At 36.4% G+C, this 25,684-nt stretch overlaps 1 protein-coding gene and 1 pseudogene across 19 annotated transcripts in view; one reads left to right on the forward strand and one right to left on the reverse strand.

Moving 5' to 3' along the window:
- ANK3 (ankyrin 3) overlaps positions 1-25,466 on the reverse strand; it is a 563,084-nt gene extending 537,618 nt beyond the window's left edge. For 4 of the 19 annotated variants that reach the window (XM_039871889.1, XM_039871883.1, XM_039871885.1 and 1 more), the window contains exon 1: positions 25,187-25,321. In XM_039871889.1, the coding sequence (XP_039727823.1) occupies positions 25,187-25,243 (57 nt within the window). In that variant the 5' untranslated portion in view covers positions 25,244-25,321. Of the gene's footprint in view, positions 1-25,186 lie in introns of all 19 variants that reach the window. The other 15 variants (XM_039871876.1, XM_039871871.1, XM_039871870.1 and 12 more) reach the window with 9 other exon arrangements.
- On the forward strand, positions 7,545-7,663 carry LOC120609814 (uncharacterized; annotated as a pseudogene).
- Positions 25,467-25,684: the final 218 nt, after the last annotated feature.

Genomic DNA, 25,684 nt, shown 5'->3' on the forward strand with positions numbered 1-25,684 from the left:
GTGTAACTTTTTACCCATTAAATTGGTAAGAGAAAGTGTTTGATGACATACTCCATGGGTTAAGCTGTGAGAAAACAAGGCATTCTCATACACTGGTGAAAATGCAAAATAGTACAGCCTCCATGAAAGGGAATTTGTCAATATTCAGCAAAATTACATATTAATTTGTTCTTTGACCTATCAATCTCATTTTAGACATTTATTTCAAAGATACACTACCAAAACATAAAAAGACAGACACTAGCAACAACAAAAAAAACTACGTGAAAAGAAGGTAATTCATGGCAGGATTTATATATAATAGCATAAGACTGGAAATAATTCAAATGTCCATCAAGAGATGACAAGCTAAATAAAATTATGGTTAATTAACACAATGGAGTTCTCTGAAGTTCTGAAGTAACCTCAGGGATATCTTGTTAAGTAAAAAGAGCAAGATGGGGGAAGTGTACATACTACACTATCATTTATCTAAAAAAGGGAAGATGCAAATATATATAAAAATATATACCAAAAATGGCCTATTATGCTAATGTAAACCATAAACCATAAACTTTAAATGTTAAATAAAGGGAAAGAGAAGAAACAGGGTAGCAGGAAGATAAATAATGTACATAATTATATAATAAAATAAAATTTTAAAGCAGGGATTCCTAAAAATGAAAAATAAAATGAAAACAAATAAATGTATGGACACTTGGAGGCCTAATTATATAGAGACTACACCAAATGACTTTAAAGTAATGTGTATATACCAAGTATAATATACAAAAAAGAAAAAAACACGTTTGACAGTAATCATATTGTTGATTGTAATACTGGTAGTTATTCTGAGACTGTTAAGTGTATACAATCATGCATCACATAACAACGTTTTGGTCAACAACAGACCACATAGACATGGTAGGCCCATAAGATTATAATGGAGCTGCAAAATTCCTATCACCTAGTGACTTCATAGCTGTCGTAAGGCAGCATAACATATTACTCATGTGTTTGTGGTGATGCTAATGTAAACGAATCTACTGTATCTCCAGTCCTGTAAAGGTATAGTACACAAAATTATGTACAGTACATAATATTTGATAATAATAATAAATGACTATGTTACTGGTTTATGTATTTACTATACTATACTTTTTACCATTATTTTAGAGTGTACGTTTCTACTAACTAAAAAAAACGTTTGCTGTAAAACAGTTTACTGTGTTTTGCTGACAGCAGCCTTATACATCTGTGCTTACCATGTATCTTGATCACATCATTTTCTCATGTTTGACTTAATCTTGTGTTGTTTTGTACAGGAACATGCTGTATAGGCTTATAGCCTAGGAGTAGTAGGCTACACCAAATAGCCTGTGTGTAGTAAGCTACCCTTATCTAGGTTTTGTATAAGCATACTCTATGATGTCTGCACAAAGACAAAATCACCCAAGAATGCATTTTGCAGAATGTATCACCTTCGTTAAGTGGTGCATGACTGTTTTACGAAATAAATCAAAAGAGTTATTACTTGGTAGTCTAGTCCAATCATTTCTGGGAGCCTAGAAAACTAATTCTTAGTGAGTAAAAAAGAGATACAGATGTTAGATAGGAGACAAGTGAACTAATTTTGTATTTTGAAAACTTTCTGTATGAACTGTATCGAAAGATAAACAAATAGTGACTATAAGAATTTTTTCTTTATAGAAATATTTCTGCTAATAAAAAAATAAACTATTGATTTAGAAAAGAAAAATGAATTCTACAATCAGAATACAATGTTGCACTTTCTACATATTAATGGATCTGTGCATTCTTCCTCAGTAAAGAGACAATCAAGCATTCATTATTTTGCCTCCACACAGAAGAACATACCATTACCTATTAAGTTCTACCCCACCCTGCCAAAAAAATCTCAATGTGATAAAGCTTCTAAAATCAACTACCAATTAACAGGAAATAAAAGAACACATTCAACAATATCATAGGGATATAATCAGCAAAAAAATGACTTAGTTTCTTTAACAAATAATTGAAAAAGAAAAAATAAACAGAAGGAGAAACCAACAGATTAAAAGAGAGTCAAGAGACACATCAATCAATTCCAATGTGTGAATCTTCTTAGGATCTTGATTCAAAAAAAATAAAATAAAATAAAATTTTATGATATTTAAGAGACAACAGAAAATTTGAGCTTACTGGATATTTGATAATATTTAAAGAATTATTGTTGAAGTTTTAGGTATTATTTAAAATTTAAATATTGTGGTTATATTAAGATTTATTTTTAAAAATTCTTATCCCTTGGAGATACAAGTGAAATATGCAGGGCTGAAATATTATGACACCTTTAATTTGCTACAAAATAATACAGGAGAGAGGGAAATGGGTGAGGTATAAATGAAACCAGAATAGCCATGTGTCTATAATTGTTAAGGCTGGGTGACAGGAAGATGAGAGTTCATTCTATGATTCTGCCTATACGTTTAAAATTTTGCACAATAAAAAGCTAATCAAAGCTTTTGGCTTCTACCTCCATATGGCAAATTTATTTCTGGTGAACATTTTCTAGTTATGAGCTCTTCTTCAAAACTAAGATGCTATAGAATCTTTTTTTTTTAAAGTATATAATCTAATTTTATTATGAAATAGTTCAAAAACACCGAAAAGTATAATAATAGAAACAGTTTTGTATCTACCAACTACTATAAAATATACAGTATCAGAAAATGTTTCCCCAATTATCCTTTTCCCTCTGTCCACCACTCCCTACCCTTTCCAAAGGTAAACACTATCTTGACTTCAGCGATGACAGTAGCACGTGTGTAGCTAATCTTTAAAGATAGCTCTCCAACGAACAACACCTCTGGGTGTTCATGGCCTTGTGTCAACCTTCGAATTGCGGTTTGCCCTGACACTTGCTCTCCATCGATAGAACATGGTGGAACTAATACTTTGTTACTTCTTAAAACAGGTCATTTAAAAAGGCTTGAGACTTTCACCTCTTGAAACATTTGCTCTTTGGTCACTCCATTATGCTACACAGTGAGAAGCCCAGACCTCATGGAGAAGCCAAGAGTAAATTGAGCTCTCAGCTGAAAGCCAGCATCAACATCAACCTTCAGCCACCTGAGGCAGTTATCTTGGCAATCGAGTACAGCAGAGCCTTCAGATGACTCCAGCCCAGCTGCAGCCACTGTCTGAACAAGAAATCCTGAGAGCTGAACCAAGTCCACCAAAAGAACCATAAGAAAAAGTTATTTAAAGTCACCAAGTTTATGAATGATTTTTATACAGCAATACATAATCAGAACACTACGTCTTATACTTTACTACCTATTTATAAAATAAAGTACTTTAAAGGACCAAATAGTCATAGTAAAAATCTATACTATTTATAGATACTTTTTCACCACTGCACTTGTCATACAGATGAGATACCAGACCAAGGGTTCCCAAACAACAATACATGCATCAAATCTGTCTGGCTTTGTAGAGCCAAACATTTGTGACACAAGCTAAAAATAGAGTCACAGTTTTAAATGATGGGGGGGGCTATTTTATGAAAACTATTTTAAATTCAATTGTTGGTGTCCATAATAAAACTTTACTGGAACACAGGCATACCCATTTGTTTATGTATTATCTATGTGCATTGTGTTTGGCTTTTTTTGAGATAAAACAGCAGAGCTGAGTAGTTGCGACAGACCCTATGGCCCTCGAAAAGTAAATGCTATCTAGCCCTTTGCAGAAAAAGTTTGCTGATCCTTATGATAAACTTATTTACCAAAAGCATCCCACAGACCAGACAAACCCATTAATATAGATGAAGAACAATATATATCGAGACCCAGAAACTGACCCACAGGAAACTAGCCTTTAAAAGGCCATCAAAAACAGAGTCTGGAAAGAGAAACAATCATTACCTTGCCACCAGATAAACTTACCGACAGATTAAAAGAAAGATTGAAGAAAAAAATGGTTCTAAAATCATTTGAACTCCCTACCCTTGGGAAGATGATAGTTAAAATGGCCTAAGGAGTGTGTTAGGCAGGGCCTGCTCCCAGAGTAGAACAACTTCAAATTCAAATAGGAAGTTAAGAGAAATGGAAAAAAGGAGATAACATTGGAAATCAGTTATAGGTAGAAAACACATTTTAAACATGTCTTCTAAGTTATATAAAATTACAGCTGCATTAAGTACGTATAGAGGCGAATAAAAGAAGCCCTTAATTGCCAATAATTTTCACACATTTATACCCACTATCTCCATATAATTGTAGTACAGACATTATCTTTAATGCCTGACTGTTGTTTACTATTAAAAGTTGACATGAGCTCTTGCGAGATTCAAGCAAAGCTCCAAATAGCGTTGGTTTTGAAATTTAATCTAGACCAGTGAATCCCAAGGAAGTGAAGGATGTTGTATAAATTTAAAATAATAACAATAATGGGTAAAGATTAGAATACTATCATCTCCATTTTATTGAGGATTAGCAAAGTTAAATAACTGTTCAGTCACAAAACTAACACATGGCAGAGCCTCGTTCCAATTCCAGACAGCCTACGCTCTCAACCCCTACACCTCATTGCCTCTCCAAAAATTAATTTTGAATTGCAAAGTAAGTGTAAGACTAATAATATGAAGGTTGAATCAAAATCAAACGTGCTGTTAATAAGTTTTAGTCATTAAACTAGGTAAATGTCAAGTACAGCATTTTTATCACTTCATTTCACATCAGTATTAGTTTTGTTTCTCTTTTTACAGTATCTCAATTTAATACCAGTTGGAATAAGAAAACCTCAGCTCCACAATGCATTTTAATCAGTGCTGACTACTTAGCCTGCATAAATAGTAGCAATCAGCATATACCTAAACTCTGAAAGAAGGTTAGTGTAATTACACAAAAAACAAGGATCCAAAAAACAGAGCTTTTAGAGTAAAAGGAACTGAAAGTCAAAAAATAAAAATAAAAATAAATAACCTCAGAAAAAGCAATAGATTATGGTGGTGAAGTGAGAGAGATCTAAAGAATTTTAATAACGTTGTCCTCCTGACCTTTTCCAACAAAGAAATTCTACAAAGAGGAAGTACAAAGGTCATTTGAGGAAATGAATGTGAATGAAAGAAGGAATTCAGATGCGTCAAACAGTTACTATTCCACTCAGATTTCAAATTGATTTTAATTCAAAGAGGCAAGGGAGAATGTGTAGTTAATGACTAGACATGCATTTTCCCTACAAAATGTGGAAACACAAAACACTAAAGCACCCCTTGGTGCAAGCAGCACCTTACAAGTACACTGCACACAGGCCAAAGCTATCACCAGTGCTATCAGACAGCACAATGATTTTTCGTCTCTGGTATCCTTAGTACCTTCCCAGTTTTGTTTTCTACTAGAGGATCTTATTTACTGACCCTGAAGGAGTTTGAACACTGCTTAGCTCTCCCTCATATTTGAGAGTGTAGTATGAATATAATTGGCTTGATAAAACTTTAGGTGTTTGTGGATAGTAAATGCATTTTTTTCTACAGATTTATTTCTTCTCAAGATTGCCACAATTATTACCATTGATTCTGGTGGACAAATATTCAGTTTTTCTTACACTTAATTAACAAAATCAAGTTAAACAGCTGGTAGGACATACAATAAATACTTAAAGTATAATAAACTCAGATCTGTAAACTAATTTGTACTTGTTACTCACTGAAATATTTTGAATATAATTTGACTATATACTTGAAACCAAAGCAAATTAAAACTGTTGTGGTAATGGAGAGACATAAACAAAGGCAATATTTATAGAAGTAAATATTCTAGAGTGTGAATATAAATATACATACGAGTATGTGTTCATATATACATACTTATATATGTTTCACACCTAATAATACATAAATGTGTTAATATGTGTATTTCTTCACTACAAGTTCTAGGAGTTCACGATTAATTTTAATGTGCCACTTTGCAAAACAAAACAAAAAAAACATAACTCCTAACCTTCCAGTCAGTAAAAAAAATTTAAAAAGTAAGTTATTTTACTTTTGAAATCTGAATCATCAAAAGTCAATCCTCATGAGAAACCTTACATTTAAAAGAAGGTATTTTAACCATTGACCTTAAAACCCAGGTTTTCACATTTCAATTGATTTAAGCGATTGCTTACCTTGGGTTCATGTATACACAAGTATGGTGCAGGTATGTAAAATTAAGGCCTCAATTCTAAACTAGCCAAGTGATGAAAATCAAAAATCATCAAACAGAAATAATTCTAATCATTCTAATAATTGTTAGAATGAGACAGAACTGCAGATACCATGACTTGGACCAGCCTAAAAAGTTTTCCTGAAACTCAGGAGAGCACAATTCTGATAAATCTAGGCATGACCAGACATGATTGTAAAATTTAAAATGCAAATTAAATGATATTCAAGTTGATTACACAATAATTTCTGTGCATGTTATGATTTTTTAAAAGCTGGTAATTGGTACATTTTGCTGTTGGTGTTACCTTTCCCAGTCCTAAACTTCATCCCAGAAGTTGTATCATATTTAACCCTGACCTTGCCAAGCCCTGGTCATGTCCAGAATTTCAATAACCAACCACAGTTTAATTCTCCATCTGCCCCAAGTTCCTTGGCTGCTATCATACCTGGCAATCCAGCCTACCTACATAGGAAACCCCTCTTTAAGTCAAAACACAAAAGAAGACTATAATTCAGTGCATTCCATGTTTTTAGACTGCTAGAGGTATAACACCAAAGGTGGAAAAAACAAACTCCATGGGAAAGACTGGTCAAAACAGAAACCCACAGGAAGAATGCATTTGAGATACGCCCTAAAGAATGGGTAGTACTGCAAAAGGCAGAGTCAGGGCAGAAACTGGACTTCGCAGTTAGAGATAACGACATGAGGGGGCACCACTGGGCAGACATTCCATCTTTCCTGATGGGAGTACAATTACAATGACTGCCAGCATGATTTAGAGCTTAATTGTGGCAGACACTATTTTTAATGCTTTCTATGTGTCTAATCATGTAATGCTCACAGTGACACTATGAGGTAAATTATTATCCCAATTTTATAGATGAAGAAGTCTCACTGTAGAGACAGTAATTTCCTCACAACTGCAGGACTATTAAGACACAACACCAGTGGAAGACAGCCTGTAGGGGTAAAGTGGCTGAGTGAGAGGATAATGAAAAAGTGGGAAAAGCAACTGCACACTATCCCTCTAAGAAAGCCTATGGTCAATTTAGCCATGGTCTTCTGAGTGACAGGATTACTTTTTATTTGGCCTATGCTTTCTGTACTTTCCACACTTTCCACAATGAATATATGTTAGTTTATTCATCAAAAAAAAAAATAATATGCATTTTTAATGTTTGTAACTAAAGGAAGTAAACAGTGATAAGGGTGTAGCACAGGAAACACTGAGTCTCATCTGCAGCTCTCACAGCCAGCTCTCTGAGTCCACAATTTATACATCTACACACCTCCCTTTCTCTTTGTCCCATTAATTCCAGGTGGTGCTGTATCAGTAGTAAAGAGTAGCACCAAGTCTATGGCCATGCCACCCAGAAAGTGCCCGATCTCATCTGATCTTGGAAGCTAAGCAGGGTTGGGCCTGGTTAGTACTTGGATGGGAGACCACCTTGGAATATCGGGTGCTGCAGGTGTTTAAAAAAAAAAGAGTAGTGTCAAAAATGTAAGAACATGCAATTTTTTTTTTTAAATGGGGGCATTTAAGGTCTGTTGTTTTTTTCTTCTCTGGGGAGGTAGGACTGTGTGCTATATTTCTGACAGAAAGATGTGGCATCCAAGAGAGAAAAAATTGAGGACTATTAAAATAAGTTAAACTAAAAATAAATCCTAACAAAGTTATTTTTAAAATTCAATCCCTATGCATAATAGGATGTCTAAATAATCTTGGTGTGCATATGTGCCACTCGCTGTACTATATGACACACAAATAAACATATACAAGATGGAGGCTTACGTGTGATGAATGTTACACTGTTGCATTTTATGAATGAATTTAACAGGTGAGTAATTTCTCCAAAGTCAGTGAAACTGAAGGAAAGGGGCTTATAAATACTGAATCACTTAAGGAGAAAATTACTCTCTTTTCAATATTCTCTGAACCCTTATTATGTCAAGGAAAAACAGTTTGTTCAGAGATTTTAACACTTCAAAAAGCGCTAACTTTGTCTTTCAGAAAAGAGAAAGCAGTTCTTGGATCAAAATCTTAAGCAAGCTATAGTATAGTATCTACCTAAAATTTGGAACATCGTTTTATTTTTATCATGACATTTATGTTTACTCTCTATTTCAGGAAAGCCATAATAATCTTCAATTTATGACAGTGATGTAACGTTTCCTTTCTGAAAAAATTAATTTATATTTGTAAAATTTTGATTTAAAGGATAATACTTAAATAAGGTGGGACATGAATATAGCAAAAAATTTAAGGGTTCTGGGATCCCAGCCAGACTGCCTGGAATTACAGTTGAGCTCTGCCTCTTAATATCTGTGTGACCTTAATCGACTGCTCTAATCTCTCTAATCTTCAATGCCCTCATCCATAAAATGGGATCAGTAATTATACCTAACCCGTAGCAACATTGTTAGAATGAGTTAATATTATTAATGATCTTAAAATCACAGCTGGCACATAGCAAACTTTTAATAAATATGAAATTTTACCATTAAAATAAAAAGGAGGAAAATGCAGCAAAAATAAATGAGCTATCTTTAAAAACTTTCCTTGTTAACTGCAGTCAGGAATTTAAATATCTAGATCATTATTTTATGTCCTTGGAAAGCACGTAAGACAGGAAAAGCTACATTCAAGGAACCCAGGAGAGGCAAGGAAAACAATGTACAATGTATAGTCACTTAGTGGACCTTGCATTCAAAGTGTCCCTTAGAATAGGCGTTGCTGAAATTCTATGCAGAGAATGGTGACACAAAAAGAGATAACTATAACCTGGAAAACTTATTAAATAGTTCCATATCAGATGCTTACTTTTACCTACTAATACTCCTAATCTATGTAAAGAATAGTGACAGTCACACCTTAGTTAGTGTTCTGGATCACATGGGTAGAAAAAAATACTTTTAAAAATGTAAACAGTTCTTTAAGATTCATCTGTCAATACTGACTTACATCTAGCTGCTAAGAGTAAAGACTTCATTCTTAGATAACAAATTCTAATGAAGAGTCACGTTCATACTTACAGAATCACAGATGACTCTTCCATCAAACTAAGTCTTACATGATAATTTCTCCTCTGATAAATTAGTCATGCTAAGAACTAAGTGAAAGTGATCATGGGACTTCCAGTTAATGGTCATACATGAAAAGAGCTTAGAAGTCATCATTCTAGTCCTCACAACGAGAGTAAAAGTTGCAAAAACTGAAAATCAACCAGTCATCTTTAATCTATCAGATAACTGATGTTACAGGATAAGTCGATACTCTGCAAATTTGAGATACAGGAAAATAAAGAGACTCACATCTTACCAGGAACAGAAGCCCAACTCAAGAGATAGTAGAGATAGTGATTGCTGGAGGGTCAGTGTGGACAGTCTTGAGAGCTTAAAACTCTAGGGGTCCCAAGTCATAGGAGGGCCTCCACCCTCTCATGAGTTTCACCTCCAGGAACCCACCAGGCTCTTAGGGTAAAGACTGAAGAAAAATCTTTTCATGTTTTGGCAGGGAGAGGGGACAAGTAGCAATTTTGAAATACACCTGGCCCTCTGTTTCTCTTAACAAAAGTCTGTCCTCAATGGAAATTAATTTGCCAGAGCCTAACTCACGTGGGTTTTACCAGAGCCCAACCTACCTAGGGAAAGGAAATACCCAAATCCAGCATGCCCTAGGCTTTTTGTTTCACCTAAGCGGCGGGGGGGGAAGAAAAGATGAGAAACACTTTAAGATAACAGTTGAGGAAACACTCACTAAAAGATTGAGACCTAATACAAGCTAACTGCTCTTAAGACTCCTCTTAAGAAAGAGTCTTTAGAGAAACCCAAAGACAACAGAGAGGCAAATACAAGGACACTAGAGGAAATTGTAGCCAGTGACACCAGATACAGCAGACAGTAAACACGGCCTAATTTCCAGCAAATGAACACAAACCTCACAATGAAGTCCTATTATACGTTCCCTTTACCTGGTACATCAAATCCAGCTATCGGAAAACAGTACAAGGAATACAAAAAAATTAAATCATGGTTTGAGCTCATAGAATAAGCATAAGAACCAGGTTTAGATATGACAGAGTCACTGGAATTATTAGATGGGGAATTTCCAAATGATTAATATACTAAGGACTCTAATGAAAAAGTGAAGAGTATGCAAGAATAGATTTGTAATGTGTGAAGAGATGTGGAAACTAAGAAAGAATCAAAAGGAAATATAGGAAATCAAAAACACCATAACAGAAATGAAGAATGCCTCTTATGGTATCATTAGAATACTGGACATGACATAGAAAAATCAGTGAGTTTGAAGATGTCAGTAGAAACTTCCTAAAATGAAATGAAAGGAGAAAAAAGCATGAAAGAAAAAAGAACATAATATTCAAAAACTGTGGGACAATTACGAAAGGTGTAACGTATGTATAATGATAATGCCAGAAAGAGAAGAAAGAACAGAAAAATATTTGAAGAAATAATGGTTAAGATTTTTTTTCAAAAATTAATGGCAGACACCAAACCACAGACCCAGGAAACTCAGTACGAAGTATGATAAATACCAAAATGTCTATGCCTAGATGTACCATATTCAAACTGCAAAAAATCAAAATCGAAGATAAAAATCTTGACAGAAGCCAGAGGAAATAAACACCTTACCTAAAAAGGAACGAGCAAACTAAAAAGAGAGAACTTCGCAGACTTGATTTTAAAAATCTGCAAAATACTTACAGTAAACATCATTCTTTATGGTAAGAAGTGGGTACTTTCTCCGTAAGATCAGGAACAAGGCAAAGATGTCCTTTCTCACCTCTCCTAATCAAAATCACACTAGAACTCATAGCTACTGTCTTTGTGCACAGATGACATTAATTGTTATGTAGAAAATTCCAAAGAACAAAGAATTGACCAAAAACAAACAAAAAAACCTCTTGGAACTAATAAGCGATTAAAGCAAGGTTGTGGGATACAAAGTAATTATACAAAAGTTAATTGCTTTCCTAAATACCAGCAACGAACAATTTGAAATTAAAAATACAACACCATTTACATTAGCACAAGGAAGGAAGGAAGGAAGGAAGGAAGGAAGGAAGGAAGGAAGGAAGGAAGGAAGGAAGGAAGGAAGGAAGGAAGGAAGGGGAAGGGAAGGAAGGAAGGGGAAGGAAAGAAAGGAAGGAAAGGAAAGAAAGGAAGGAAAGGAAGGAAGGAAAAAATCAAGGGAAGAAAGGAATAATTAAAGGAAAAGCAGAAAGCAGTTGTTCTATTGGACATCTTGTATAAAAATTATACAATCATTTATTGTACATTTGATCTTATGAGTGTTTCTTATCCACATAGTCATAGAACTCTACTCTAAAATGTCTTGATGTCTGCTTGTGGAAGTTTTCTCAGTGCTAATTAAGATTTTTTGCTTTCTGTGCACAGGCCTACTGTTTACTAGTTACATTTGGAACTAAACTGGAGCTATATGGAATTTTTATTTGGATGCTGATAGCATAATCCTTGTTTTTATAGGGTGGAATTAATGTTTTTTTCTCTGTTTCATGCCCTATCTTATCCTTTTTATTTCTAGGTAAGTAAAGTCCTTGCTTCATTGGCTCCTCCTACTTTTAATTATTGCTTTACTTTTGATTAAAGTTTAAATTTCATAAAGTAACTTTTTTTTAATTATAAAAGCAAATGTAATTCATTCCTGAAAAATCAGAAACATGGTCAAGTACATACCAAACAAACCTACATCCCTCTCTTCCACAGTGAAGAGTTTTGTAGATTCCACTCATTTGATGTCAATCTCTCAACCCCTTGGTAACTTTCTATCCAACTATTCATTGCAAATATTTTCCATAGAGCAGTGATGAAGGTAAAGGGCTTTAAGAGTCAGACTGGGTTGTGCACAATAATTATGTTACTTAAAAATAGGTATTCTTTGATAATCAGTTGTGTTGTGGTGTAAAATAACACCACAGAGAAAACTATGAGAGTGAAAGAGGTGTATTACATTTATAGGTCCTGGAAGAGTGGGGTATGTGCTAGGCACCATGCTAAGTGTGCTTTCCATGGAGGATATCATTTAATTCTTTCAATAACCCTATAAGATCTGTACCTCCATTTAAAAATGAGGCATAAGGAATGTATTAATGTAATGGCTAGGTAGAGAGCCATAGGAGAGAAAGAGCAATTAGGGGGAGCATTTTATAAATTATGTAAATGTCTAATCAATGTACTATATACCTGAAATGAACAATAAAATTAAATTAAAACAAAAAAATTTTTAAAAATAAAAATAAGGAAATGTGTCTCTGAAAAGTTAATTTCACTTACCCAAGGCACACAGCTACTACAAGATCCGAACACTACACTATGCTATTTAGCAGAAAATGGTTGCAAGATCAAACCCTCCAAAAGATAAAAATATTATTAGATATTATCATATATGCATACCCTTGCCAGATTTGACACATTTCTAATGTAATGTATCTACATCTGCCTTAAATATAAATATTTATATTTATAAAATACTTTTTATATTTCTTTATATTTATATAAAATATATTTTATATTTATTCTACAGGAGACCATGTTGGTAAACACTGTCCAAATGCTAAGTATCCTTTTTTTCAGCAGCCAGAAACTAAGCATCAGATGCGCCAGATTCTAGATGAAGAGAGGCAGACATGAAAATGGAGAAAAGGTATAAACATGTCCACGTCCAAGAGTTCGTTATCTAGTTAGTTAAGGAAGACAGAGTAAATAAATAATTCCAATAAAATGTGATAAATGCAATGATAGCCAAATGTAGATGAAGTGCTACAACATTCTAGAAGACAGAGTGACTGTCACTATAAGCGGAAGTCTAGGAAGGTTGTGTAGAAGAGGGGATATCTGAGCTAGGTACTGAAAGATTTGCTGGGATTTTCCAAGAAGAGAAAAAATGAGAACCACACAAACTAGCGAGAGAAAGCTTGCACAAAGACATGGCACAGTCCATTTGGGAAAAGGTTGGAGAAATAAGCAGAGCATGGTGACAATGTCAGATTTTTCAGAAAAAACAAAGGGCAAAAATGGTAAGTTATATTGGGACAACATGGTAAAAGATCTTCTGTGCATCCCTACAATGTTTAGATTTTACACTATTTGTAATGGGTAACCAAAGAGGTTTTTAAACAGAGGAAGGACATCATATTTTTGTTTTGTAAAGATGAGTGTGGAGGCCAGCTGTCCATTGAAACTAAGAGATAATTTAGGCAACTGTTAAAGTGGCCCATTCTGAATAACAGATTGAACCCAAATTTCTCACCTCAGAGAGCAATTCATTACATTGATTTGTCATACACCTAGAGAACTTCAAGCTGATTGACTCCACACACTAAGAGATTCAATAAAAACTTGAGTGGACATCTACACCAATCTAAGCCATGTCATTTCATACCCAATAACAGCTTTACAATCCAATCAGACTTTTCAAAATGCATCATTGAACTTCATAGAAATTTTAAATTAGTGTTTTGTACCTGCTCTATTGGACCCATTAACCAGAAGAGCAGTTTCCTGGCATACATAATGCTTTAATAAGATTAAAAATTGCCAAAACTTCAAGGAGATGCTAAATATCTGTAAACTTTTAAGAAAACAACTTTAAAGTGTCCAATAATCACTGAAATATTATTGGTTATTAATTATTATATTTGGAAGATGCTAAATTAGTTCAATGGAAAAGATACCATACTGAAAAATAGTACATTTAAATAAACAATATGTAAAAAACACACACACCAATATGTTCACATAGCACTAAGCAATTTGAATCAAATAAATTACATAATAATACAATTTGATCCTTACAACTCAGAGATGGAAAAAGTAGGCATTGTCATTATTCCTATTTTGTAGATGAGGAAACTGCTCTTCTGACTCTGAGTTTCTATCCCTTCTACTAGGTATCAATGTTCCCCTTTTCTTACTGTTTCTTTTTTGTTGTTGAGAAAGATAAAACACAGCATTAAAATCAATTCTTCGTTGTCAACATTTTATTGCATGGTACTGCAGATGAAACTCTTACACAAGAACCAGGCCTCCCTCTCCATATTACAGGTAATCCTGAAACTCGTGTCTGCACACCACTCACAAACAGGTAGACACTGAGATCACAAAGGGTATAATCAATTTCTTTCCACCTTCTATGCCTATCATTAAAATAACTAGGTGACCTTTCTTGTCCCAGCAGTCTGCCTACTGAATACTGGCAACACCTCCACAGTAGTGACAGATAAACACTTTTAAAGGTTGCTAATGTTTAGTTGAATGTTTAACCATTGTGGCTTTTTTAAACAGGATAGTTGCTGTTACAAATATGTACACTATGTACAAAACATAATTATAACCATTTTATATAACTATCATTTCAGAAGGATCACAAATAACAAGTAGAAAGGGAAGGTAAATTTTAAAAGCAATCCATTCTAAATGATGATCAAAGCAGAGGACAGAGTGACATGGAGCCAAGAGCCAAGAAACGCAGGCAGGCTCTAGAAGCTAGAAAAGGTAAAGAAAAGAATTCTCTCCTAGACCCTCTAGGAGGACGAAATCCTGCCAACCCATTTTTGGACTTCTAACTTCCAGAACTGCAACATAACAAATCTGCATTGCTTTAAGCCAAAAAAAGAAAAAAGGATCTATTATACTTCAAATTTAACTTGGAATACAAATATTAAAATACAAGGTGATATATGTGCCAAAAAAAAAATCACACATGTAAGTCCTTTAAGGATAATATAGATGGAGATAACTTTTTCTATGTATAATAGGATACTGCGCACATCTGGAACCATGAAAAATAATGATAGTTTGAGTATCATTTTAAAACTAAATATTTAGTATACTGCATTATAATTCTGTAAAAATGTTTAACACTATATAACACATCAGTTTCTATTATCCAAAATACAAGTTTTAAAGGATAATTTTAAAATTATACCAATTCAAGTGTACCATGTTGTAAATCTTTTAAGAAGAAAAAGATGTTGCTCTCTGTGTAAATTTAGAAACCAATCCAAATTGTACTTTACTTGGAACATCCATCCCCATATATAATGACATCAGGGTCTCTCTGGTTAAGCCTAGTAGCAGAGTTGATCACATAAAAACAGTATTTGAACTATATCAAGTGTGGGCCCCAGGCCTGGCTGGTCGCAGGTCTGGCTGGGATCCAGGCTCGAGGCTAGGAATTCGGATCCCAGATTTAGAATGTTACATTAGTGTACTAGGGTGCCTGCGCCTAATATACGTAAACATAATTCAGTTTATTGTATCATGCATGTGTGGCTGAATGCCACTACTGCAATTTGATATATGTGGAGCCCATGCGGTCCCCTGGGGAGAAGAAGAGCAGAAGCAGAAGCGCACTCCCCGCAATAAAACTGCGCTCCCAGCAATAAAGTTGGTGCCTGCCGTTTCATTCTCATGTCAGCTCCTCGTACATTCTTCCAACTGGGTGTCTCACCACTGAAATCTTTCCTTCTCCATCGGCTCGGTGCTGACATCAAGTAACAATCTGTTATTCTGTTTTTAACTTTATCATTCAGAGTGTTAGCCACACTTACTGGTACACGACACATTATCATTATGTTTCTTATTCATTTGTTCTTTTTTATCTCCATAACCTACTCCTATGTACCAAGCCCCACAGGCAGCCATTCTAATGTGCTTAATGAGTATTTTATGTAGGTGTTCTTACAAGATGTGTACTGTGCTATGCTTGTGAACTTTTAACTTGCATAAACAGTAAATATACTCCACACTCACATTTTTCACAAAGCACTATATTTTTAAGATCCATTTGTGTCGCTTTTATATAATCTGCTGCTTCTAACTACAGACAACTCCATAATGTGCACCCACCATTCTATCTCTCCCTCTCCCAGCAATGGTCACCCAGCACCTCCCACTCCCCTACACCACCAATAACACAGCAGTGAATAACTTTGGATGCATTCTCTTGGGTACCTTTGGGGTACATTCCAGTGTCTATCTGTAGGAATTAAACTGTTGGGTCACAGAGTAAATAACTAGTTAATTTGCTTAAGCAATGCCAGACTGCTTTCCAAAACAGCTGCCCCAGCCTATGTTCCCACCAGCAACACACAAGGTTTCCCATTTATTCCTCCATTTGGCTTTGCCACTTATTAGCTCCATAAAGACTATGAACAAGTTCACCCTGAATCTTGTTTTTCTTTTCACTATGAGACTATTTACTCCAATCACCTGATACATTATTATTAGACACAAATTTTTTAAAATAACGTGAGAGTACTTTTAAGAATATAGTTTACAAATATAAGCAATTACTGTTATAATTTTTGTTCTTATGATAATTTCTAATTTTCCTCCACCCCACTCCCACCCACACCCAGCCAAATGAGAGGAGGTAAGTGAATAAACTTAAAATTTGGAAAACGAAACTTTCTCCTGGATACCTAAACATCAAGGGAAATTGAAACAGCATGGGGCAAATAATTTTTCTTCTTTATTTATTCACCTATGCATTTACTTAATCAAATATTTTGTTAAGGACTATGTCCCTGGCACTCTACTAGTATTAAAATATAAAAATGTATACAACAAATATGCACACAGTACATTAGCAAATTTTCCACCTATGCCTTGAATTCTGTACATAAATTTTATTCCTAAACGTAATACTTCAAAGATGGTAGCTTCTGATATCATAGAATGACAGCTCCTATTGTACTATATTATATTGTACTATAGTACTATTGTACTATAATAACAAGTCCAGTATATTTCCTCAAACACTTAAAACAATCCTGCAATGTTATTTTTTGAATGTTATTTTTCTAGTTCCTCATATGAGGAAACAGACACAGTTAAGTTATTTGCCCAATGAAGCAATTAAATAGTAAGGCCAGAAAACCCAAGTATATTGTTCTCAAGTCCAGGCTTCCTCTTTCCACTCCACCTCATTTTCTCTTAAAAAATATATTTAAAGGTACCTTTAGTAAAGGGAACATTATTGTAGGTGCTATAAGGAAGGAAACAAAACACCACAGAAATTATAATGATGCTGTTCAACAATAAACACTACCATTTATTTAACATTTATTACTACCAAGTGCTTTATGTGCATTAATCACAGTTCTTATAAGAATATTGTAAATGAGGTGTCTTCATCTCTATTTCAAAGGTACGGAAACTGAGATTTAGCTTTCCATAGTAACATAGTTGCTAACTAGTAAAGCTCAGACTAAAACACAGGTCTTCCTAACTACAAAACCGTGCTTTCTGAATGTAAATGAACACTTACTTAAGGGTAACAGAAATGTTATTAAATTAGGTTGTGGTGATGGTTTTCCACCTCTGTAAACCATACCAAAATTTATTGAATTGTACACTTTGAGTGGGTGAATTTTCTGCATATAAATTATATCTCAATAAATCTGTTTAGAAACTTTACAGTTTTCTTTTTGTAACTATACTTTCTTTTACACATTAATAAAGTCTTACTTAACATCAATGTTTTTTTCACAATATCCACTTTTCAACCATACTTAAAATCAGATTTTCAGAAGTACTCAGATTAAGTCCATACCAAAGGAATAATTCCCCCATGGACTTTCTCTTTCCTCCTATTTTAATCTGAGATCATTCATTCTCTAGAGATGTGAGGTAAAGCATGAATGGTTTCGTAAACAGTTGCACATACACTACCTTTTGACTCTACAACCCTACTCGTAGGTATTTAACGCTCCCGCCAAAAAAAGGAGGGATATTACGTGTCAACAAAAAGATGAATACCCAAATCTTGATGGCAGCTTTATTCATAATAGCTAAAAGCTGAAAACAATTCAAATGTCTGATGAACGGATGAACAATCTGCAGTATAGTCATATACTGCTCAGCAATCTTCAGTATAGTAAAATACTGCTCAGCAATAAAAAGGAATAATCTAGTAATACTTACAACAGCATAGATAAATATCAAAAGCATTATGCTGGAAGAAGCCAAGCACAAAAGAAAAATACAGACAAAACTAATCTATGCTGAAAGAAACCAGAACAGCAGTTGCCTGATAGGTTGGAGGGAGCTGGGAAAGAACTCAAGTGAACTTACGATAAATATTCTGTTGTGACGGGGTACAACATTTGTAAAACTGGTAGAATTGTACACTTAAATTTGGAGAATTTTATTGTATATAAATTATACCTCAATAATGTGTTAATACACATGCACACCCACCAACACATACATAAGGAGAAGAAAACTCTAGTATGCTTAACCTGACCTCCATAGAAACAGAGTCTCAAAAATCCTGTCCACCATTCTAACATCTAATGGGCCAATTACAGACCTTAGTTCTCTCATTTCTAATCCAGATATCTACTTGGTACTTATTTTGTTCTCAGTGGAAAAAGAGAGAGTTGATTGATCCGTCTCAGAAGTACTGAATTCTTTTCTTTACTTAAAAGTTTATTTAAACAGCCTGCTAGACTATGACATTCTGGAGAGTAAAAACTAGTTCTTATTCATCTGTGTCTCCCCATGTGTTCCTGTCATCTGGTAAGTGCCAACTACATTTTCGATAAATAAATTATTGATTTGACTAAAAAATTTCAGTGCATTTCACTGAGTGTAAGTGGTATGCTGGAACTAGCTAATACCAGCTTTCCAGAAAGCCAATTCTATGTTTCTCTTACCAATTCCATATTAGCCTCTCATTGGCAGCTTTAAATCAGCCATGATGCAAGTATTCTGTGATACTGTAATTTATATAATAAGAAATACATATTTGGTTTTCAACCCAGTTCCTGACACAGAGCTCCTAGAGCTCTTGGAATTTCCTAAGTGATGAGAGCAAGTAAAGGTGTCTTGTTTTGTTAATGAGAAGACTTGTGGATCCTGCACCCCTTAAGAATAGGAGCTGGTTACCAGGAGAACCAAACACGTGATTAGAGAGTTTGAACTTTCAGACCCACCCCTCTAACCTCTAGGGACAGGAAAGGGACCAGAAGTTGAATCAATCACCAAAGGCCAATGACTTAATCAATCATACCTATGTAACGAAGCCTCCATAAAAACCCAAAAGGACTAGGTTTGGAAAGGTTCCAGGTTGGTGAAAACGTGTGGATTTATGGACAATGGCATACTCAGAGAGGGCATGTAAGCTCTGAGCCCCTTACCCTATACTTTGCCTTATGTATCTCTTCCGTCTGGCTGTTCCTGAGTTATATTCTTTTTAATAAACCAGTAATATAATAAGTAAAATGTGTCTCTGAATTCTGTGAGCCACTCTAGCAAATTAATTGAACCCAAGAAGATGGTAACTGGAACCTCCAATCTATAGCCAGGAGGTCAAAAGCAGAGGTGATAACCTGGGATTGTGACTGGCATCTGAAGTCAGGGGAGGAGAGCCACAGGCCAGTCTTGTGAGACCAAGGCCTTAACCTGTGGGATCTGATGCTATCTGTGGATAGTGTCAGAACTGAGTTGAATGGTAGGACACCTAGCTAGTGTAGGAGCATTGCCTGTTGGTGTAGGGGAAACCGTCCTCCCGCCCCGACACAAACACACAAACATTGGAATTGGTGACCAGAATTCTTATATTTATACCACAGAAATGGACAAATGTATAAAAATGCTATTAATTAGGACTTTTTTTTTTGGAGAGCCAGTTGACTAGCACACCACTGATCATATCTCAAATTTGAAAAAGGAAGAAAACATAAAGGACCCACAAAGGCCAGGCAGTTATCCCAATTGCTCTCTACCTACTATATGAAGTGTCCCAATTCTTTTACACCCCACTCCAATACTTTGTTTTTGTTGAGTGTTCAGTTACCAGTCCAAACTCACTGAGATGTCCCCTAAAAACTAGTAAATTTCTTATGCTCTAAAATATCAACTGCAAACAATACAATTTCTTTAAAAATCAGATTTTCAGAGAAAAATAAATCATTTAAAATAAACAACATAAAATAATCTTAAAAGTTCCCAACATTTGGGAAATTATCATAATATCAGGAATGCCAAAATATAAAGGAAAGAAAAATGCTTCTGAGAAACAAGAAAATGTATCACTTTATTACAAATAATATATAATCCTCTCTCAGCATTTAAAATTTTTTAAGTCATACACTACTTTAGCTTGAATAAACCTTAGAAATCATTTATTCCAACTCTCCTTCTTTTAGTGGAGAAACCGAAGCCGAAGATTCTGAAGTTACAGAGCTAGTTAGAGAATGAGGACTCCATTCCTGGCCTTCTGATTTCATCATCACGGCTCTCTCCATTACTCAGGCAGAGAGGCGTTCAAATTCGGTTTTCACCTTTACCAATCTACAGCTGGCACAGTGTTCCTGAAGCTCAGTTTTGCATATATAAAATGGAGTGGGGGTAATAATGACTACCCTACAGTTTGTTTTGAAGTATACAGCACCTACCATGAGAGGCATAATAAATCATAGTTGTTATTATTAAAAATGCCTATGTCTTCCCTATCAAACTGGATTATAAACTTTTTTATGTATAAGGGTGTTATTTGCAGCATTGTCTCTAAGGGCCGAAAACTAAAACTAATGTAAATGTTAATTAACAAGAAAATTAGTAAATAAATTATGATCTATCCACACTGTGAATATTAGGCAGTCATTAAAAAGAATAATTAGAGTACTTTTCCAGACAAGTTTCTGTGCCTTTTGCCCATGTTTTCATTCTGTGGCATTTTTCAGTACAGAAATTAGAAAATATAAATGTCTCTACTTCTTGACGCCCTTCTTCTTAAATTCTCAGGTGCTTTGTCTACACTTTCCCTCTTGATTACACAGTAAAGCCCAAACTAAATTTGAGACACATGATAAAGGATATCAAAGTTCTAGGCATGAAAAAATGTCTGGTGCTGGCTCTCTGAGTCTTGTACTATATAAATTCTGTGTAACTTGGATTGCGAACATCTTGAGAGTAAAAATCCAGACCCCGTGTACCTGAGAGAGTCTTTCACATGATAGGTGCTCAAAAGTTCTTGTTGTTCAAATAGTTTAAGCTGCTCTTAAATCTAAAAACCAGGTCCTTCTCACCATTTATTCCATCATTCATTTAACAAACATTGAGGGCCTACTGTGTGTCAAGCCCTGTGTTTGATGCTAATGAGCAAAGTTGCAGTCAGAGAGCTGCTTTTTGCCAGGTTCCATATAAAATGCCATGACATGGAAAAAAAGAGGAAAGAGAGAAGCTCCATACTTGTATGGCAGGTCCCTGGCATCAAGCCCTGGCATGACCCAGAGAAGCCGCACAGTGAAGAAATGTAGTTTGATGCTGGAGGGACAAAATAACTACTAATGAATCACCATAGTTATCTTGAAAACATTTTGGGAAACAGCCTTTCCAATTCAGCGACACATAGTTCTTTATTCTACTAACTTATGGCATTTAAATTAATTTCCATTCTACCTCTTTCTTCTATCAGGCCAGGTCCAAATCTTCATGCCCTATTCAGAAAACATGTATGTTAGGTCCAATTTTTCATTATTTCCCTTTCTTTAATAGTATCTGAAAATGGCAGTAACTAAGCATCATCTAATAAAACAAATACCAAAATAATTCCTTTTATATTTTGAAGCTCTAACTCCAAACATTAGTTCACTTCACCTATTAATATACATTGTCAAGTACTAAAGACAGTTTTTTTCTGAGAAAAATACTACCATGTACTCAGACTGTTTTCTTCTTGCCCGACATATTTGCTTATTAATCCATACAGGACCTTCCAAAGAGATGAAATTCAGAAATAATTTCTGTAAAACATAAAGGAATCGGTTTTATTTGGGTGCCATTGATCTCACTCCCATAGTCAACCAGAAACCTGAGTGGTTCTTAGAAAAATCTATGTCCTTTTGAACAGACAGATCCATTGGAAGATATAGTCTATCCACTTTCAAACACACTAGGGCAAGTGTAAAGGATTTATTTCAACCATAACTATAGATTTTGAAGATGTTGCCACATCCTTTCAGGTCCGGTCAGGCAAAACAGTAGTCCGCAACCTTTCTGGCACCAGGGACCAGTGCTCCTATGAGAACCTAATGCTTGATGATCGAGGTGGAGCTGAGGCAGTGATGCTAGCGTTGGGGAGCAGCTGCAAATACAGATGAAGCTTCACTCACTTGCCCACTGCTCACCTGCTGTGTGGCCCATTTCACAGACTGGTACTGGTCTGCAGGCCGGGGTTTGGGGACCCCTGAGATAAAAAATATTCAAACAGATACTGCACTTAACTTTAGTAGAACTTTCAATCTATAACCACAGTTGGGCTTCTAGTGCTGAAAAAAAATCTCTAACAAAAACTAGACAATATCAAAATAACTTTAAAATTATATCATGAATAGAAGGCAATTTTAAAAATTTAAGCTGTTTTTACATGTTGACAGGGGATGAAAATGAAAAAGCAATAAGCCTATTGTTCCAGGTACCTTCAGCATTAACCCACCATCTCACTGGCATTTTCATTTGCAAAATCCAAGAGAAGAGTAATGTGAACAAGAGCCCAGTCAACATACAGGGAAAGGTTACTCCAGATCTGATTAAATCATTACTAACCTTGATCTTTTCAGAAGGGTAGACTTTACTAAGTTTGGAGACACTGCAGCAAGGCTAAACATTCCAATTGAAATTCATTAACTCAGAATTCTTCTTGTATAAAAGTATGAAATAGTTGGTCTCGTCAATTTCAAGTACTCAATTTATTTTTACAAAAAGTAAAAAATGCCACTTATATAGGCTTGAATTTCACATGATCTCCAATTTGGATTATAGTGATTTCCCATAATTGCAGTAACACATTCTACAAAAAATTCAAGCATTTTGTACATGAAAATGGATAATTTTTAAATAAAGAAGTTACTGATTAAAAATCAACCTAGGAACAACCACTGAAAATCCAGAACAATTATATTCTTTTCAATTACCAAAATATTACACTAGAATTGAACATACTCACTTGCTCTATAAACCCATTAACACTGTAAAAGGAATTTAAATACTGAATAAAGGAAAACTACAGTCCTCAAGTAACCACCACCACAAAAATGCAAACAAGTTCATAATCTACAATGTTTCCTAGGATTCCAAAACACACCACTGGTCTTTTTATTGTCTTAAGGACATTGAGCCACATTCTCTATTATGGAGCCTAACACATTGCTGTGCAGATAACGAAACAGACATTTATTTACGCTTTAACAAAAAGAACACTGAGAACCATCATAAATGGTTCATCATAAATAACCATCTAACTACAGTCTAAATTCACAATTCACTTATTCACCCTCCACTAATTTGAGAACTAAGAGAAACTGGCCCTCTATTTCAGTTTTTGTTTCAGAGTTGGGGTTTTAATTTTACATTCACTTTCAATATTGAAATTTTGCTTCCTTAAAGAGGCACTCATTTGAGCCCAGATCAGCAGATTATAAGGATGCCTGAACTGCTAAGGTGGCAATGCGTGTCAACTCAGAGATTGTGTTTCTATAGTCTTCCTACCAGAGCCTACCTGTGATGTCCTACCCTCTTGGAATAAGGTCTGGTATAACCCGAGGGATGATTCCTGAACACTTCTTTTAAAGAGAAAGTGTCCTCTTCTTAAATTAGACAAGCCACACTTATTCTCAAAGAAGGAAAATTAAAACTCAGAATCAAGGTGGCAGTAAAAAAACACCAATTGACTTTGCCAAGATTTAAGACTCTTGAAGACTTCCCTTTGATTCCCCAGAGGATTTTTAGAGACAACTAAGAGAAAAACACCATCCAGGCTAGGAGATTTGCGTGTTTGGGGCAATTCTACATAACTTGAAACTAGGCAAACTACTGCTTTCAAGGCTACTCAAACATGCATCATTTTTTGAAAAGCGGTATTTCTTTTTTTCTAAAATAGATAACGCAAGACATATGATTTTTAAAAAAGTCCCAAAAGGTATGCGAAAGTAAGCCTTCCTCCCACTGGCTCCCCAACTCCCTTGCCAAGGACAACTATAGTTTCTCAGGTCCCCTTCCGTAGACACTCTATGCAGATGCAAACATACGTGAGTGTTTTAAACCAATTATCCTATATTATACACATAGTGGCAGCTGCAAAATTGCTACTAAACGCCCCTGGGCTTAAAGGTGGCGATCGGCTAGGGGATGTGGGATAGGAGGAAGGAGATTTATTCTAAAGCTGCGTTTTTACACATCGTGCACCGGGCTTTTACTTCGTGTGTGTTTTATTTGCCTGCCTATGGAAGGCTTTTTAAGATCGGAGAGAAGGTAAACCCACAGCAAGCCACCCACCCCCTGGCACTGCCACTATATTTGCACTGGTCTGCACTTTTTTTAATGTCTTAATGTTTATATTTTGTATTTTTCACTGGGTTAAATGAAATATCTCGAATCACCTTAAAAAAAAAAAAAGCCTAACTCTGAAGGTAACTTTCAGAACCAGGTGATTTTCCTCCACTCCGCCAAGCAGCAGTCTACTTCGGTCGTGTCCTTAGGAAGGGTTCAGCCTGGCACGGAGTTAGATGGAGGGGCGAGTCAAGAACACAAGCCCAAAGACGGGAGAAAGGTGAGGGCGTCCGGAGCCCTGGGCCGCGCTTTTCTTCTTCTACACAAATGTTTCGAAACAGAGCCCCAATGCCTTGGGCCCTCCTTCCTTACTCGGGATGGGATGCTCCGGCTCTGCGCTGATTACGAGCTCGCGCCTTTACCCCCGGCCGCAACTTCGGTCCCGCGCCCTGGGGCGCAGCCGGACCCACACGACCCGCAGGGATCAGGACGCCTCCGCTAGCCTTTCCCGCGCCGCTCCGCACCCGCAGAAGGACAGGACTCCAGGCAGCGCCCCTGCGCGTCCACGGCTCCCGCGACACCCGCCACTCTTCCCCGGCCTCCCGCGCTCCCCGATTCCCCACGCGCCCCTGCGGGACAGGAAGCCACAGGTAGGGGGGCCGCGCGGCGCTCACCTGCGCAGGAGGAGGGGTGCTCTCAGCGCCGGCTGCAGAGGAGGCGGAGGAGGCCATGTTGTGGGGCCGCTGCTGCTGCGCTATCCAGGAACTCCACTCTCCCCTCCCCGCCCCGCGCCTCCTGCCCCCAAATGTGGGACTCCTCGGGAAAAAAGTTCGGCTGTGGCTCAGGAACGCCAAGCCCGGCTCTGCAGCACCCGCCCCGCGCGCCGTCTCCTCCCGCGGCTGTGGCTGCAGCGCCTGCCAGGTGCCCGCCCAGGCGGGTATGAGGGGGGCGGGCCTGGCTCAGGTAGGGGCGCGGCTGCCCGCCGAGTCCGCTCCCAGCCGGCTGCCCCAGCCCCATGAGCATGCCCAGTCGGCCGCCGTTTGGGGGTCCAAGCAGTGGCGGGGCGAAGGGGCGGGGGCTAAGGGGCGGATGGCCTTACCTGGGGAGGAATGGGGCGGAGGTAGCTCCAGGAAGGGAAGGAGTGCAAGTGCTGTTTCCTGTGGGCTGCTGAA

Source organism: Pteropus medius, unplaced genomic scaffold (assembly GCF_902729225.1).
Source record: "Pteropus medius unplaced genomic scaffold, Ma_sr-lr_union100, whole genome shotgun sequence".
Taxonomy (NCBI): Eukaryota; Metazoa; Chordata; class Mammalia; order Chiroptera; family Pteropodidae; genus Pteropus; species Pteropus medius.